Source organism: Haemorhous mexicanus, chromosome 2 (genome assembly GCF_027477595.1).
Source record: "Haemorhous mexicanus isolate bHaeMex1 chromosome 2, bHaeMex1.pri, whole genome shotgun sequence".
Lineage (NCBI taxonomy): Eukaryota > Metazoa > Chordata > Aves > Passeriformes > Fringillidae > Haemorhous > Haemorhous mexicanus.
This window is the reverse complement of record NC_082342.1, coordinates 83,604,505-83,622,475: the sequence shown is the minus strand read 5'-3', so window position 1 is coordinate 83,622,475 and position 17,971 is coordinate 83,604,505. Positions and strand designations below refer to the sequence as shown.

The 17,971-nt window shown below is 39.1% G+C and overlaps 1 protein-coding gene across 2 annotated transcripts in view; it reads right to left on the bottom strand.

Moving 5' to 3' along the window:
- PCCA (propionyl-CoA carboxylase subunit alpha) overlaps window positions 1–17,971 on the bottom strand; it is a 272,824-nt gene that overhangs the window by 67,212 nt on the left and 187,641 nt on the right. For both annotated transcript variants that reach the window (XM_059839289.1, XM_059839290.1), the window contains one exon: window positions 3,344–3,442. In XM_059839289.1, the coding sequence (XP_059695272.1) occupies window positions 3,344–3,442 (99 nt within the window). The remainder of the gene's footprint in view (window positions 1–3,343; window positions 3,443–17,971) is intronic.

Here is a 17,971-nt window from a genome sequence, read left to right as displayed (position 1 = left end):
AAATATGTCATATTGTCCCAAAATATGCCTGTTGTCTTTTTTCCAACTGTCATTACTTTTCAGGATACCATACTGAACCACCATTCTCCCTTCCAGTTTCCACTGGAATTCTTGTTTTTCTTTTTCACAATTCAAATTAACCTCTACTTTTCCACTCACCCTTCACAGGAATCATTAAGACTCTCATTCATTCATTTATTTTTACTCTAAATATTTCCTAAAAGGTTATATCATATTCAAATCCTGTTTTAGATATTAGTATTTTATACATGCATTTGCAATTAAATAAAACCCAATCCCTTCAAATCTGAGGAAGGTGTATTGCAACTATATTCCTATAGTTCTTTGATTTTCAGCAAAGTCCAAATTCATAATAGCTAGGTATAAGTAAAATTCTGAGTCACTAACATCTTTTGAAACAAGTATAGGAAACCATTTTGATGAAGTATTTCTGTACAAGAAAATGCCACTTGCTTGGTGAACAAAATCCTACACTTCAGGATGTGTTAAATTCAACCTCACCAAATGAGAGGTAGAGTTTAGTCATAAGTAGAGAAAATGCTGAGAAACTGGGATTAACCAAGAAACTACTAAAAACAGCCACAAAAAAATCCCCCATGATGAAATCTGAGCACTACAAGAAATGCCAGGGGGTCTGCCCACACCCCTATCCCTGGAAACTGTATCTCAGAAGTCTCTTGCCCAAATGATCCCAAGTTTTCACCACTTCATCCCTTTTTACATCATCCTATGGATTTCACAGTAACCCAAAGCAGCATGATGATTTCAGAGCCCTTATGCTGCAGCCACAGGACCTGCAGTACACCCCAGGGTTCTGGTCCCACCCTCATCTGGGGACCTGGCCAGGCACTCTGCAGCTCCCATCTGCTGCACACAGATGGGCTTCCTCACACAGGAAACAAAAGCAGGAGGAGGGGGGCTGCCACACATCTTTCTTGTGCCCTGGTATGCCCTAAACAGACTGTGACCAGGGCATATACTTCTCCTCAGGCACTCATGTCCCATACTCTAGAAAATGTCCTAGAAAATGTGGGTTTTAAACTCAAAGGCCCTTCATAACTCTGCAGCAGAGTTGGTGCTCTGCTTTGCTCTAATTCTCATTGAGCCTTTTGCAGAGGAGTAAAAATACAGAAGTGTGCTTAACTACTTATTTTTAAACACGCAACAGACATGAAAAAATTTGAATGTCTACACTATAATTACATAAATATATTTCAAACCAAAACATTTTAAAATTATTTATTCCCCGTTTCTATGTTTAAGTGCTTTGCTAGATTGTGGCCAGACTGCAGGATTGAGCCAAAGGTGCATAAATCCAACCTTCAAAGGAATAAAACATTCACAAAGATTGTATTTGGTTGAGCAAATTTAGAAGAATGAAACCAACTATGAAGAAAAATTAGATAGGCTGAAAATTAATAAAGCACAGCTGGAATTATTCGATTCATCCATATTTGTTGCTTAAATGGCTCTAGGGCTAAGTTTTGCAGAAAGAAGATACTTCAAGACTCAGGGGTCAATTGCTTTTGGAGAAAAATTGACCTACAGGAATACACTTGTCTAATTTGGTTCTTGCAGTGGGGCAAGTCTAAGAAATATATAACCAAAAAACCAATTTTGATTCCAGCGAGCGACTATCAGAGGTCAAGTTTAAGGTTCCCATAAATTTACATATATACACTAAAAGATTAATAACTTCTCAAGCTACTGAGTTTCTTTGCTAAAAGCAAAGGCAGATAAAATCTGAGAAGGAAACAACATATGTGCTTATTCCACATTCTGTTGGCTAGATACCATGGAGTCAGCTCATTGCATGTTGCTGTGGCTAGATGTGAAGTATTTCATAGGGTTTGGTCATACTCAGGGTATGCAAGTAACACTACTGCTGGCCCAGCTCCTAGAAGAAAGCTTCTTCAGATCATATAATAACTAATTGTATGTGCAAATCCAACTCTTATTAGCTAAAAAGTGTTACTACTGTTAGTTATATATCCACTCATATAGTAATTTAGTTTGCAGTGAGGTCTTGTGAACACAGTTATCAATTCTAAACATAATGCTTTTCACCTAGGCAGGTTTTATAGACTCATACACTGGTATTTTCTCCTGTTCAAAATTAGGAATGTACTTTATAAAATGGCACCAAAATGGACCAGTATTAAAATAGTAAAAAAAGAAAAACACACCTAAAAATAGAAAATTATTTTAGATATACACACACCAAAGCCACATCCAAAAATAGAAAATTATTTTAGATATACACACTCCTTGAAGCTTGCATAAACCTCCCAAAAAATCTACAGAAGTCCAGAATTTACTTGGGAACATAATGAAAATTTCATTCTCAGGCAATACTAACCTTGAAAGATACAATAATTTTTTATTTTCAAGTTGCAGTCTTTTAAATTTAATCAAAGCAAAAATATTATTTTCCAGCTGGGTAATTTACCAGGAGTAAAAATGAAAAACTAAATTCATGCATTTCATTGTAAATTATGAGAAATCTGACCATTGTATCACTGACAAATGCATAGGAATTAGATACTGTTGTATGTAGAAAAATACTTTCAGTAAGTTTTTATTTGTTTTTCATTATTGTCAGGATCAATAGATATTTGTAAATAAATGATTTGTCCACAAATATATAAATCCTGACTGAGGTTACATTTAGAAAAGCATTCTCCAGTGTGTGGACTTGATTTCAAAGACATAAGTGTTCAGAAGAAAAGAAAATACAACCACTTAAAGCTTTTCAGTCCTCTTTTCTTAGAGCCACATAAGTTTGGAATGTTTTCTATGTTTATCTTCTCAAATCATGGAAATAATCATATTTCTTATAAGTATATAAAAAAGCATGTTGCATGGGAGATGTGCTGCCCTGTGACTTTCAAACTGCAAAGGCCCAGAAGTGCAACAATCACACAATCCAAACATGAGGGAGAGACTAATTTTACTGCAGGTCCCCATGTGGGATTTTGTTGTGGGTTAGGTTAGGAGGGAGTTTTTTCATTTTCTTTGGGCAGATCAGTTTTTTTGGTCGGTTGGTTTTTTGCAGTAAAGCATTTCTTATTTTTTACATGATTAAGACATTCTGTCTCCTCACAAGCCATTAAAAAAAGACAGCCTATAAGCTGGGGTAAACTTCTGTCACTCAAAACTCTAGGTAACTTGGAGTACATCTAGAGCTTTAGTGGAGCGAATTTGTCTCAAAGTAGAAACATTCTGCTGTTTGTACAACATCACATCATTTGTGTGATGCAGCAGGTTTAGACCCCACGTTTCAGTATTATTTGTATGCCCAAAGAGGCTTTGGTGAGATTACCTGGATGGTCCTCTGAGTGCCATCAATGGTGACAGACAACAAGGGTGAAGCCAGGTTCCACTCGCTGGTCACATTTAGTTTCATCCCATCAACTTCCACCTGTTGTGACACCAAACAAGGCTGTTACTATTGAAGACAGACAGAAAACTGATCTCAAGTTCATTACTGCATACAAAGCAGCAACCATTTTAAAACAGATGGCTCCCAAACAACCTGTCATGTTTACTGCTTCTGCCATAAAAGACAGGGTCCAACAACAGAGTCTTCCAGCTATCTCTGGGGAGAGGTGAAGGACCTGTGAACAGCTGCCTCTGAGTAGCAAGGTTTCAAGTGATTTCCAGCAAGTAACAAACAGCCATCCAACTTTTAAACCTATCTGGACATGCTACATTTACTGCAATTAGACAAGTAATGCATATAAATTCCAGTGACACCTTGCAACCCACACAACAGGGCTTGCATATAATATTCTCTCCAAGGACCAAGGAAGAACTTTTCCTATGCTTCTAATGAAGGGCTTTGCATTGTTATCTTAATTAATATGAGGCAGTAATTAATTCTTCGGCGTTTTGCCTCAAAGTCTAGAAAAACTTTGCAAATTCTGACATGCTTTCTTTCAATATACAGCTGATCAGAGAAATACAATTTCTGATTTGAATGCCAATATGCTTATCCAGAAAGTGGGTTTTATTTTAATTAATACCATATTCACTATGCAGAAATATTTCTAGATGAAGAGCAAAAATTATCGGTTCTGAAAAAAGCGTAGATCAGCGTAGCTGAAATGACACTTTTATCATTCTTCTGTTGTATTACAGTGTTTAAAACACACACATCACACACTCAACACTATAACAGCCTCAGAGAAAGAGGTGGTTATGAAAAAATGATTACATATGGACTAATGTAATTGGTGATTAATATTTATGGCATATTTTGAACAGTCATCATACTATTGAAGGTAGGTAGCTATTATTCACTATATTGCATACATTCTCAATAAACTAGAAAAAATTCAATGCATTTAAAATAAAAACTGGGCACACCTTTCACAAAATAAACCTTATAAAGCCTACTCTTTTAGGTCTCAGTCTTATCATTATTTGATATAATAATAAGAAGAAGCATCTTAAAAGAAATCCGTAACAGAGAAGTGCAAAGGAACAGTGTGTAATTTGATAAATTTATTTCATTTAAGAGGAAAAAGTTCTGGCTTAAACAACACTCTAATTTTATAGACTTTAGCTTAGAACACAAAGTTTGTCTTAGTGATACAATCTATGCAATTTCCATGGGCTTTGACTATAAATAAAGTTACATGCAAAGGACAAGAAGAAAAACAAGTCATTTATAATGGTTCACCAATAGGCCAGATTAGCTGGCATGCTTCAGGTACTTTACATTGCTCCAGTGATGCAAACCAGTCACAAACCTGGCTTGAGTTAAGCCAGACCTGCAGCTGGTTTGCATTTGCAGAGCAGCTGGAACACTCTGGTGAACCCAGACCACTCTCAGCAAATGTGTATCAGCAAATACTGTCTTTATTGAGAACAGGAGAAACATCTCAAAAAGACTTTTCCAAATGGAGAAAAGCAAATCCAGTGCTCTGTCTTAACCCCTTGTGATTAGCAACTGACCTTTGGTAAGACAATTATTTAAATTCTTTAAATGTCACTATTGCTAAAACCAGAGAAAGACTGTCTTCACTGGAGTCTGGGTCTGAAAACATCATTTACCATGTGTCTCCAGGGACAGAGGTGAGACACCATCAAAGCAGACCAGGCTACTGGTCATCAAAAATCCTTCAAGTATACATCATACTGCTTGTGGCAGTGTAGGATTTACATGCAGCCTTGGAGAAAATCTATAGCTGCTATCTACAGTTCTAGCAAAGGGTGTTCCAGGGGCAGGATGCTAATCAATACCTCCACAACAAACTCAATCTAATCGTTAGCTCTTTTGTCACTGTACAGATGAGCAAAAGAGGAATAAACCTCTTTGTCACAGTGGTAAATGACCTGTCCAAAATCCCTCACAAGGGTCTACACAAGTCTCTCCGTTCTTGATTCCAGATTACATTAGTATCAAAACATTTCTGGTGGAAACCACCCTGAAAGGAGAGGGCAAGCAGATGCTAAGTCTAAACAAACCAGAGCACTCCAGGCTGCTTATCTGCAATAGAGAAACCAGCAGATAATGCATTGCCACTATTATGGTTTCTCTATTCAGGAAAAAACAGAGGGTCAGAGGAAGGGTTATATGAACTAATGCTTATCCCATAAACTGCAGCAGACTTCTCACAGAATGGAGCTACAGGGTCTTAGCTGCCTTCACCTGCAACTCACCATGGTATGCGCAACTGAGGAAGATCATAGAAATCATAGAATATTCCCAGTTGGAAGGGATCCACAAGGATCATTGAGTTCAACCCTTAAATTAATGGTCTATACAGGGATAGACCCCACAACCTTTGCATTATTAGCACCATGTGTAACCAACTGATGATGTGAAGCCAAGAGAATCCCAAGGAAATCTGGCTGCCTGTTCTCTGATAGGTAGGATGACAAACACAGGACGTCAAGATATCAGAGAAAATTAACAAGGAATGAGGATAAGATATTTACCATGTAGTGATCATGTTACTTTTACTAGAAATGAGGGAAAAGGCAGGGGTGGAGGGGAAGATGGGACACAGAGTGCCAAAAAGCAGATGGGGATTGAAATCAAACCAATACTTTAATAGAGCAAACCTTCTTTCTGCAGCTCAACAGCCAACAGCCTAGCAAGGCTAGCAGGTAGAAACAGGCAAAGAGAGAAGATGGTAGAAGAACTTGTCAGAAGTTTCCATTTGCCTTCATCCCTCCTCTAGCAATGGATATCATAACTGAACCTAATAAACACTGCAATAAACCCAGGACCTTTTTGCTTTAGGTTTGGGGGATTGAGGGTGGAGGTTCAGGGTGTGAAGAGGGACATGGGGATTAACTAATGACATTACATTGACTACTTCCCATCTTACTTAGTTTCTTTGCTCCTAAAACAGCCAAGAACAAATCACCATTCAATGGAACTGCAGGGAAAAGATCCCAGTCAATTCACTCCTGCAGTGGGTCACATTGTGCTTTACACCACACCTATTTAGTGTAGCTTTATCCTTAACTACTCAGTTCCCAGTATACATGTATGTGTCTGTGCATTCACAGTAACTATGTCTGCATTGCTGTACTACACCCACGTGACATAGTGGTGGTGAATTATCCCTTTTTTTAAAGGTTTGTTTGTCCCTATGTGAGGACATAGAAGATGAAAGCAGCCACAGTCCTTGAATTGGAATTACTTCCAATTCAAAAGCTACTGTAAATGAGGTCTCAGAAAGAAGAGTGACAAGTCCAAGGCACAATGCTAGAAAAAGGTCAACAGCTTACCCCACTGTCACAACTTTGCAGACTTTTGCTGGCATGCACCTGAACTACACAAGTAGCAGCCCCTTCACCTCTTGTGGAGTGAGTTCCTGATGTTCAGCATGATATGTACCAGCTAACCAATAGTGCAAAGAGCTGCAAAGCATAATCTGCATTCAGTTTCCTTTAGAGAACATAATTTGGCATTCTGTGTGCATGTCAGGCAATTAAAGAAGGCAGCACAAGCCTGAGTGTTATAGCCCTGTTAATTTACTAATGCAAAGTCTCGCGTACATCTGGCACATGTCACTTCTGTTCTCCTGGAAATGAAGGTGGTTTTCCAGGAGACTAGAGGGCAGCTAAAGCATTTGTTTCCTGCCTGATCCTTCAAAACATTATGCTTGAAGTTCCCCATGCCAGCCTTGAGTCTGACTAACTTAAGTACTCTGATTTAATCCCATGGTTTCAATTCTGCCTCTCAGCATGGTGTTTAACTTGAGAGTCCCAGCCCTAACAACTTGGCTATGCCACCCTTAGCCATAGGACTCACAGCCCTTAATTCTCCCTCTTGCTAAAATGGAAGTGATGGCATTCTCTAATCAATCAGATCTAGAAAATGAAAAGTCACCCTCTGCAGACCTGCCTTGCTGAAGTCTTTCTCTGATCAGCTGCCCATGAAGATGTATATCCTGTGAAGACTAATGTCTGTTTTCCTGAAAAATACATGAATATTCACTGTCATAGCCTCCAATCCCTTCAACTGCCATTAATCTAAGGGACATCCACTGGGCAGCAAGGGCTCTACAAAGTGAACCTTAAAATGATTCCTGCAAGGAAGGAACAATAACAACAAGCATAACTCTTGTAAACATGAGGTAGCTTATATGTTTGAGGACTCTGTTCAAACCTACATAAAGCTCTCCTCTTCTGTGGAAAAAGCAACTGTCTCAAGCAGAAGACTCATTACCTCCATCACTGCTAACCACACCATCCATACCAAAACAGCAAGGAGATTCTTTACATTTTTATAAATCAGGTAGATAGGTATTGCTTCTTGTGCAGAAGAGGGGGTGACCAGAGAACTTGCAGCAGTGTGGCAATAGAAGGTCCAGCCACAGGCAGCAGTAGTCAGTAACAGTCTGCAGTGACCTCAGACTAAGCCAAATTGAGCTGGACAAAACAGTTTTTGGTTCTCAGCTTTCATAAAATGCATTAAATTCTCATCTAATCTCCTGTCCAGCCAACAGAGAAGTACATGGGAATGGAAAAGGCAAGTGAAAACTGTCCTCTTTCAAAGCTTACCTTTTGCAGTCCCATGCAACCTCAAAAGAATGCAAGGAAAGTCTTAGTGGAGCTGATGAGCCAAAGACTTCCTTTAGAAGCATGATGCATTAAACCCCAGGCATTTTGTAAAATATTTTGCTAGTTTTTAATGTAAAAAGAAAAAAATCAAAAATCACAGTTAGCAGAAGAGTTCAAACACTATCTTGCATCAATATACTCTCATAGCAAATAACCACAACATACTTCCTTATCATGAAAATTACTGGCTACCTGGAGTCTGTAAGAACATGTGGTAATTTGCAGAGCTGTCTTGGAAATTATTGGGTCTCCTTATACAACTTGCTCTAACTTTCCCCACACTGCCTTTAAGAACAAAATCAGAGTCATATTTGCCACATTAGGAAATAGAGCAACCAAATAGTGCTTCACACATTGTCATTCATAAATGCAAATGAATTATGCATAAATGCAAAGAAACCCAGTAAGATTTCCCATGTGGACAGTTCTTACTAGTTAAGCTTCTTCTTGTATCTGCTTTATCTTCTGCTCTTTGGACTGTATTTGATAGTGACCCAGGGTCTGATTGCTCCCGAAGTGTTTGACATTTTACCAGGACCAAGTCCTGGAAGAGGTGACAGCATACTCTCATCGAGTTTACAGATGGCACAAAACTGGGTGAAACACTCGAGAGCAGGGCTGCCATCAGGGGCGCCTAGGCAGACAAGAGGAAGGGGCTAATGAAAACTTCATGAAACTCAATACAAATTTTTAAGTCAAACACTTAGGAAGGATGAACCCATTGCAAAGATATGTTGCGACCTGACTGGCTAGGGAGCAGCTCTATGGAGAAGGACTTGGAGGTGTGGGCAGACACACCAGCAGAACATGACTGAGTCAGCAGCATGCCCTGGCACCAAAAGTTGCTACCAGTGCCCTGTGCTCTGTTAGCAGCGGTGTAGTCTGCAGATAGAGGGAGGTCATTAGATCCTGCTACTCAAAACTCAGGCCACATCAAACACTGTGTCTACAAGACAGATATTGGCTTTGGTCAGTTTTACAAAGTTCCCGTTATCCCATTCCTCTTGCTTGCCCAGGTCCCACTGGGTGGCAGCATTGCCCTTGACTGCATTGAGCACTTTCTCCAATTCTGTCCTCTGTAGATCTAAGGACTGTGCAGTCCCACTGCTGCCTCTAGGTACTGATTCAGTTGCTGAACATGACTGGTTGCAATACAGACCCTTGCAGTCCCTTGGTGACCTCCAAGCAGATTACAACCCATTAACCATGGCCCACTGAGTCTGACCATTCAAATGGCTTTTTATCTTGTTGGCTGAGATCATGCCAAAAGACTTGTTACAGTCAAGGTAAATGACACTCACTGCTCTCCTTTAGACCACAGATCCTGTCAATTTATCATAGAAGTCTGTGAGGCTGATGCCATTTCAGGTGGATCTCATCAGAGAGGAGTAGAGAGACAGCATCACCTTCCTCACCTGCTGGCCATTCTGTTTTTGATGCAGCCCACAACACTATTGGCTCCTACTAAGCCTTTCATCCAGCAGCATCCCCAAATCCTCCTCAGCATGGCTGCTTTCAATCCATTTATCCCCCAGCCTGCACTAATACCTGAAGTTGTCCCAATGCAAGTGGAGCACCTTGCACAAATAAAGAATACACTGACATCCACTAGCCTGGTGTCCAGGATCTATGCCCTGCTAATCTTTTTCTTCATTTCCTGCAGGATCCTAAACAGCAGCCATTTATTTCATGGCTGTCAACAGCCAAGACTATCTTCGGAATCACCTCTTCAACCAGTTCTTCCTTGGAAGTGAGTTGCAGATCCGAGTGTGTCAACACCAGTTCACCCATCCAGTACCAGTATGAAATCTTTATCCCAAACACTGTTCAGAAACCTTCCACCATTCATCCCATATGTTGCCCTTCCAGAAGATGTTGGGGTCCCCATGATCAGCACATCCTGTGACAGAGATTTCCTTCAATTGTTTAGAGAAGTCTTAGTCTACTTCCTCACCTAGATCAGGGGACTGTACTATGCTATTTTAATTTTTTTTTTCAATTGATCAATCCATTGACCTTCACCTGCTCAAGTGATTTCCTAGCCTGGACACTTAGCTTTCAGTTTCTCTGTAGGCACAGAATGATTTGCTCTCCCAAAAACTTTCTAAATAGATGGCAAATTTCTAAATATATGGCTTTCTCTTATCTCTAGTTAAGGATCCTTCTGGCCTCCAAGCACTCACAGCCATATCTCTGCTTCTTAAGCTCTGTCCAGTCATATGTGCACACACTGTTCTTGCTGGTGCCAGTCCTGGTGCTAGATGTGTCCTGGAGACACTGACAGGACTGACATCCAACAACACGTACCTGCCCCTTTGTCATCATCACCATCCTGACCTGCATGCACACTGCCGCCAAAACCTCACCTTTATATGCACAGGTCACACAGGCAGGGAAATCCAAATGGAGAGCACTTTCAAGATTACTGCTCTCAACTCAGTGAAAGAGAACTTAATGATTCAGAGTCTCTTGGAAAACCACCCTTATTAAGAAAGGATCCAGAAAAGCTGGACATACTTTTAAGATGGAAATCTTAAAGGTGTGGGAGCAGGCCATTGCTATGTACTGAAAGACAAGCTGGCAGAGAAGAAGATCAGCCTGGCTGAACAGGAAGCTTTTGCTGGAACTCAGGGGAAAAAATTAGAGTTTATGACCTTTGGAAGAAGGGGCAGCAAACTCAGGAAGAGTACAAGAATCATGGAGAGAGAAAATTAGAAAGGCAAAAGCTCAGCTAGAACTCAATCTGGCAACTGCTGTGAAATATAATAAAAAGTGTTTTTATAAATACATTAACAACAAAAAGGAAGGCCAAGGAAAATCTCCATCCTTTATTGGATGCTGAGGGGAACATTGTAACCAAGACTGAGGAAAAGGCTGAGGTACTTAATACCTTCTTTGCCTCAGTCTCTAACAGAAGGACTGGTTTTCCTCAGGACAACCAGCCCTTGAGCTGGCAGTCAGGGGCAGGGAGCAGAACAGAGCCCCTGCAGTCCAGGAGGAAGCAGTGAGTGACCTGCTGTGCCACTGAGACACCCACTGAGGGTACTGAGGGAGCTGCTGGAAGAGCTCAGCAAGCCACTCCCAACCTTTTATCACCAGTGCTGGTTAACTGAGGCTGTCCCAGGTGACTGGGGGTTGGCCAATGTGACACTCACTTACAGGAAGGGTCAGAAGGAGGATTTGGGCAACTAGAGACCTGTCAACCTGACCTTGGTGCTGGGGAAGGTTATGGAACAGACTCTATTGAGTGCAGTCACACAGTATGGACAGGACAACAAGGGGATCAGGCCCAGCCAGCATGGGTTGAGGAAAGGCAGGTCCTGCTTGATGAGCCTGGTCTCCTTTTATGTCCAGGTGACCTGCCTAGTGGATATGGGAAAGGTTTGGATAATGCCTACCTGGACTATAGTAAAGCCTTTGGAACTGTCTCCCACAGCATTTTCCTGGAAAGTCTGGCTTTGTGCAATGGTTTATCTGACAGAGTGTGCTCGATTAAAGGTTGGACTCATTAATCCTGGAGATATTTTTCAATGTTAATGAGTCTATGATTTTATAGAATTTTTCTTCCATCTTTAAATGCCACATGATGAAATCTGGTAGGTGGACACTTCCTTTAGCACATCTAAATGTCTTAGAAGTTTTGCTTATTACAAATACCAACGGTCTAAAAACCTGCAATGTTAGTTGCCAAAAAAAGTGCATGAAGGAGCATTTAGGACAGAGAGAGACCCTGCGGCCAACAGTGTGCTATATAGACAAATGTATAAAAGTGTCTTAAAAAGAAGTTCCTTTAAGCCTAAAACTGTAAAAATTGAATTCACTGATGCTTATATGACAGCAATTTCTTTGATTCAAATTAACCAGCTGTTTTATCTTGTATTTTCAGTTATTGACAATATATTCACATCAGATTAGCAGACTGACCTTTTTTCTTTTCTTCAAGTGACTGTAAGGTTAGCCTTTTGGACTTTTGAAGTGGTTGGCCAGATGCTTTCAAAAGGAAGTTAAAGTATGTGAGTTTCAATCTCATTAAAAAGGCCTTTTTTTAAAACAAACTTTCCTTTTGTTCATATCAGCACTTACTTTTTTAAAAGACCCCAAGAGAGAGTTCCAGTCTATAGATCACTTGTCCTGAAGAAAGCTCTGTTAACTATTTATAGATCATGTCCTTTTGTACCGAACTAGATCAAGCAATTTATTCAGTGCATGACTGCAGGAGAGAAATTCATTTGCTCTAAGTGTCATCAAGGCAGCCTTTTACCTGCTATGAACAAGACCAGATGAGCTGAATTGCTGGGCTTTTACTTCAAATGCACATTTTGACATTGTGTGGGGTGCCATCATAACTTTCAAGTTTTCAAAGTATTAAGCACATTCACAGAATGGGCAGTCCTCAATCACAAGAGCAGCAAATAGCACATAACCACTAGAATAAATCAAACACATGTGCACACACTGAAATTATCTCTCTTTTCTTTAAAGTAGCACTTATAGATGCAAATTACCATTAGCTGCTTTGGTAGATCTCACTTTAGAAATGGGAGCATGCCAGCATAGAGACCAAGGAAAAGAGCACACAACAGGCATCAGCTCCTCAGCTTAACAACAACAGAATCAAAATAAAAGGAAAGGGAGAAGTGATGGCCTTCATCACCTCTAATCAGCAAGGGCTTTCTTCAAGCATTCACCAGGGAAGTGATCCTCTCTGCAAAACCTAGTAGAGAGGCTGCATGCAACAAAAACACTTCACTGCAGCAAATGCTTTGTTTTACTCCTTCAGTTTTCATTGTGGAATCATTATTAAAATGACATCTCATACTTGTAACCTGCCTGAGCCCACTAAGGCTCCAAAAAGGGGTGGGGGGGCAGAAGTTAAAAATACATCAAGAAAACAAAACAACGATTAAAAGTAATTGACATCTGCCGGCAACAGCTTCAGACACAAAAAGTACAGTGGTTTGAGGAATATGAGTGTCTATTGCTATTGGATCTGTGTGGAAAAGAAGAAAGAACATTACTTGTTTTCCTTTTCACTTTGCTCTACAGAGACAAATGCCCTGGCTCTGCCCAGCTAAATACACTCCAACCTGGCTACAGATATTGCTCCTAGGCGGCTGGAAAATTGTGCAGGTGGTTCAAACAGTATTGCTATCGTGTGCATACTGGGCACTTTGAAAGCTGCATTGCACTCAGCTTTCCTTGTTTGATAGGATAATCTGTTGAGGATATTCTTGTTTTCTATCTTGAAAAGGCGTTTAGCACAGGGACCAATGACAGGATCTGTATGACTAGGAGCATTATGCTGGGAGCTAAAAACATATCAATTAACAGATTGTGATAAGGTAGAGCAGGTTTAGTAGCTATTGAGACATGATTCATGTCTATATACTGAAATCATTAAGCAAGCCTCATTCCAAAATGACTTTGAGCTGCCAAGTTTCCATTCTTTCACTTCAGAGGCACACAGAGATTCCCAAGCCCTATCCCACTTGACAGTATAAATTCTCAAAGAGTAGAATGACATTATCATACCAAAGTGCCACTATAAAACACGACAGACTAAAATTCATACTACCCTTTCAGAAAAACCACATTTTGGAATACATTTCTTTCTTTTTAAGTATTCACCTAATACATATATTCATTTAGTGAATATTCATTTGATTCAGTGAAAGCTATGTAATAAGGATACGCAAGCTAAGACAGATTTTACTTTTTTTTTTAAATAGACTGTATCACCAGAAGCTGGATCTCAAGCTTAGAGTCACTGCATTGATTGTCAATGTGCTGCTGACAAGTCAAGTGTAAGTCTCAAGTCTCTAATTTTTGTTTTCATAATTAGGAGAGGCATGGGAATTAAAACTGGCCAGTGAGGAACTCCCAGTACTACTACCCAGATATCAAAAGCTGGCTCCTACTGGTCTTTTTTTCTTATCTGGTCTTATCTCCTTTCTAAACTGAACATTACGCATTAGGTAGATTTCCATGTCTGATCTAAAAAACATACCGCAGCAATCTGAAGAGCATTTGCAATCATGAGGATCATATCCATCAGCTGAGAAGTGTTTTATTTCACACACCATTTACAACTTGATACAGTGATCCAACAAAATCAGCAGGCAACAAAACAGCTAATGAGAAAGAAAAGCACCACTTTATTATATTTGGAAGTTGTAGTCCACCTCGGCCTAGTTATGTAGGGTGGATGTTCAAACTGGACACAGTCTGCCACAGATTTAAATTACTTTTCCTATTGCACTACCATGGCACCAAGTCCATATTCTCTTTGAATTAGTAAACAGCTAGAATAAGCAACAGTTAAAAAAAATAAAATAAAGTGTCTTTGATTTGACATTGTGTAGTGACAAGAAGAAAGTACAGTGGGCAACTGAGTATGGATTTCATCCAGCAGTTCCAACCTGCTGCTCTCAGCTGTCACAACAGGATATAGGTCAACACCAGTCCTTTGAATATACCCAGTCCAAGGTTATTCACCACTTCAACTAAAAGCTTCACATGCTAAATATTTGCTATTGCATATCTTCCCCAAACTGCCCCAGATGGTCCAGAACAATAAGTGTATCATAGAATCAAGCCTGATTCTTTCAAAAGCCAAATATCTTTTGATCTCATCTGCAATGTCCTTTGATCAAATAGCCAAAGAGATCACTTCTGTATGCTCTACCAAGCATTTGGATTAAGGTAAACAACAAAACTGTAACAGCTAGACTAGCTTTAATGTTTCTCAAATTATAAGAAAAAGTGTTTATAGGAGACCTCTTCTTTGAGCCAGGAGATATAAGCAGACTTTCATTTTAGAAATAAAAGTAAGCATTGAGGAAGAAGAGTCTAGATGCAATAAAAATACCTATAAATCTATTGCCATTGTTTGATTACTTTTGAGGCTTGATGACTTTAAAACCAAAGCAAGTGTTTTTATTTGATAACTTTCCAGAAGCTGGTGAGAAGTAATAGCATCATGAATCCTTACCAAATCCATTCCATCATTTCCTACTCTCCAACCACATACTTGAATCATCTCCCTTGGGCATATTTGACCAATACCAAGACAAAAATACTTATTTTTATCAAAACACACCAGCCATCTTGCAGGGAAAACTGTAAGGAATTTTTCCCTAGTAGTAGCAGTAAGTAAGCATATTCCCTCTTTAAAAACCCCTCTTCCAGCTTAAAAATAAACGCAGAATAGGGAAAAAGAATGTCACCACTCCAGATGTGTCAGTGATAAATAAGAAAGGGAAGAACACAAGCCAGTGCACAGGGGATAGGGATGCAAAGCTGACACAGCAGGTAAAAGATGAGATATCACAAGAGTCATAAGCCTCTTACACAAAAGAGGAAATGCAAAAAAGTTTTAAAGTGTTTCCATATGCAGAACAAATCAAGTCATGTAGCAATGTAAAAAAGATGTTTGCATCTAATGCTATTTACCTTAGAAGTTAATGGGATTGCATTGTTTATGTTAACAAACTGATTACCATGAATTCACTCAAAAGGCATAAAAGTAATGTGTGTGAATAGATACCTCTTCAAATTCAGTATTTCCTTATGGTTCCAGCTACTTACATTTAAATAGGCAACAGTGGCTTGCCACTAACTTTTACTGAGGCAAATTCAAATCCACCATGCTAACAAAACCACTTAAATAAGAAACAATATTTTCTTTTTAAAAGCCATATAAATTAAATTTGAGTTCTTTTTTATGTTTTCAGTTGAACAATTTTAATTACATTTTTAGTACATAAAAGTTGATATGGAAACTGTTCCACAAGTTGTTTGGAACATTGAGTTTTCCGATCTACGTAAATGTAGGGGAAAAAGTGAAGTGCACACCCTGAAATAATTTGGCATTAGAGACAGATTACCTACATCCTTTAGCATTAAACAAAGACAATTTCCTTAACAGAGAAACCTCATGAAGTGATTATGATACTGCAGCTACAAAATTGCAGTCAGCACCTGCTAAACAGCCTCTTTATTTTAATCCCTTATAAATATTCAGACTTTGGACAAATCAAAAATACACATCTTTTAAACAGCTGTCAAAAAGAACAGAGCAAGTTTTACACTGTCCAAAGTAAAACATTCAATCACTACACATTGGGCTGCATATTTACTACCACACTGATATTAAGGAGATATGATTTAAATATCAATTAGATGTCAGATTGGAAGAAAATGCTCAGAAAATACCCAACAATCATGACTGCTTCTCAGGCAGCAACAGAAGGAGCATCCTGACACTACAGTTGCCTTTGCTGGTTTAAATACGTGGGAAATGTATTACATTTCTCTTTTTTTTTAGGTTTTGCCACAAAAGGCTTATCTTTCATAGAATTGTACTATGGTGCTATCTCTAAAATCCTTTCAGGAGCTTTTAGAAACTCAGTATTTCTTAACCTGATTTTCTATCAACTTTTTCTAAAAAGTTAGAAGACAAGACAGAATCTTTCATTCTAGCAGCCATCATTTTATATCCTCCAGTGTAGCTGTAAAACATCGATGAGATGGGAAAATGTGGGAGGTTTATCAATGGATCCTCATGCTTTCATATTTAAAATCCTAGAAGTCACAACACTTCCTCACTTTCTCCAAGCACTTTGAAATGAAGGCCCAATTCCTGAGCCCAGTAAGTCTGTCTGGGCTCTAACACTGCAGAAAACATCCTGAGTAAGAGATGGGGACTCTTGCACACTCGTATAGACTCCACTATCCCAGTCATTCAAAGTGCCTTGCTTGAGAACACAGAGATGCTCCATTCAGGGATGAATGAATCAAGAAAATCTCCATAAGAGAAATTCCTCCTTCTCTTAGAAGACCAGAGAAGAGCTCAATGCAAGGAATGCAATGAATCTGAACTAATTTTGCTCCCTTATTCATACTAAACTTTGCCAGGGGCATCCCTGCTTTTAAGGGGATACGTCAGTCCAAATCACTCACCTCATACTACACAAGGACAGTACATTCATACAGTGTAGAAGCAATTGCAGTTTACCTCCAATGACAGGATATGGGGGAGCAATCAGCTGATCTCAATTTATTTCAAAAAAATGTGAAACTCATTCTCACAAAGAAACAAGATTTAACTTTGACATTATAACAGCAAATAGTTGGAAGCACCACAGAGAGTGAACAGACCACATTAAAGATTTTTCTCCATACAAGTTTAACCCAGAAAATAAGAAAAAATATAACGGTACAAGGCATTCTTTGAGATCCAGGCCTTCAGAAGGCTGCACCTAAAATACAGAGAATCAGTGTAGCTGGAAATTGAAAATTTAGAAAAGGGTCAATGAAATAAATCAAAAAGACCTTCCTAATATTTCTTAATAGCTTGAAAGGTTATATGCAAGTATATCAGCAGGAAATACAATACAGTGCAAATAGCAGGGAAAATGAAAAAATTATGTAGAAGACAAAAAGTGATTAAAAGCTGAGCAACATTTAAAAAAAATTCCAAAAGCAAGTTGCAAATTTTGGGGAAAATTCTCAGTAACATTAAAAGAATATACCAGCAAATAAAAAATTAATTTTGGATTCAACAAAACAACTACTTTATAACAAGGTCAAAAAGGCAAGGGACACAATTTTAGTCCCTGTCTATACAGAGGTCCTACTGAGAAAATCATCTTAACAAAGCTAACTTCACACATGAGAAAAATCAAACATCATAAATGGTAGGGAGAGGGCTATAAAGAGCTTGGTACCATCGTGTGTCTATAATTCAAGGCCTCATTATTCAAAAGGTGGTGAGGAATCAAGAACAGCAGAGACAGAGCAACAGGGACTGAAGTGAGCTTGAATATACTGCTATGAAAAGCAGCAAAATGTTGAAAGAGACAGC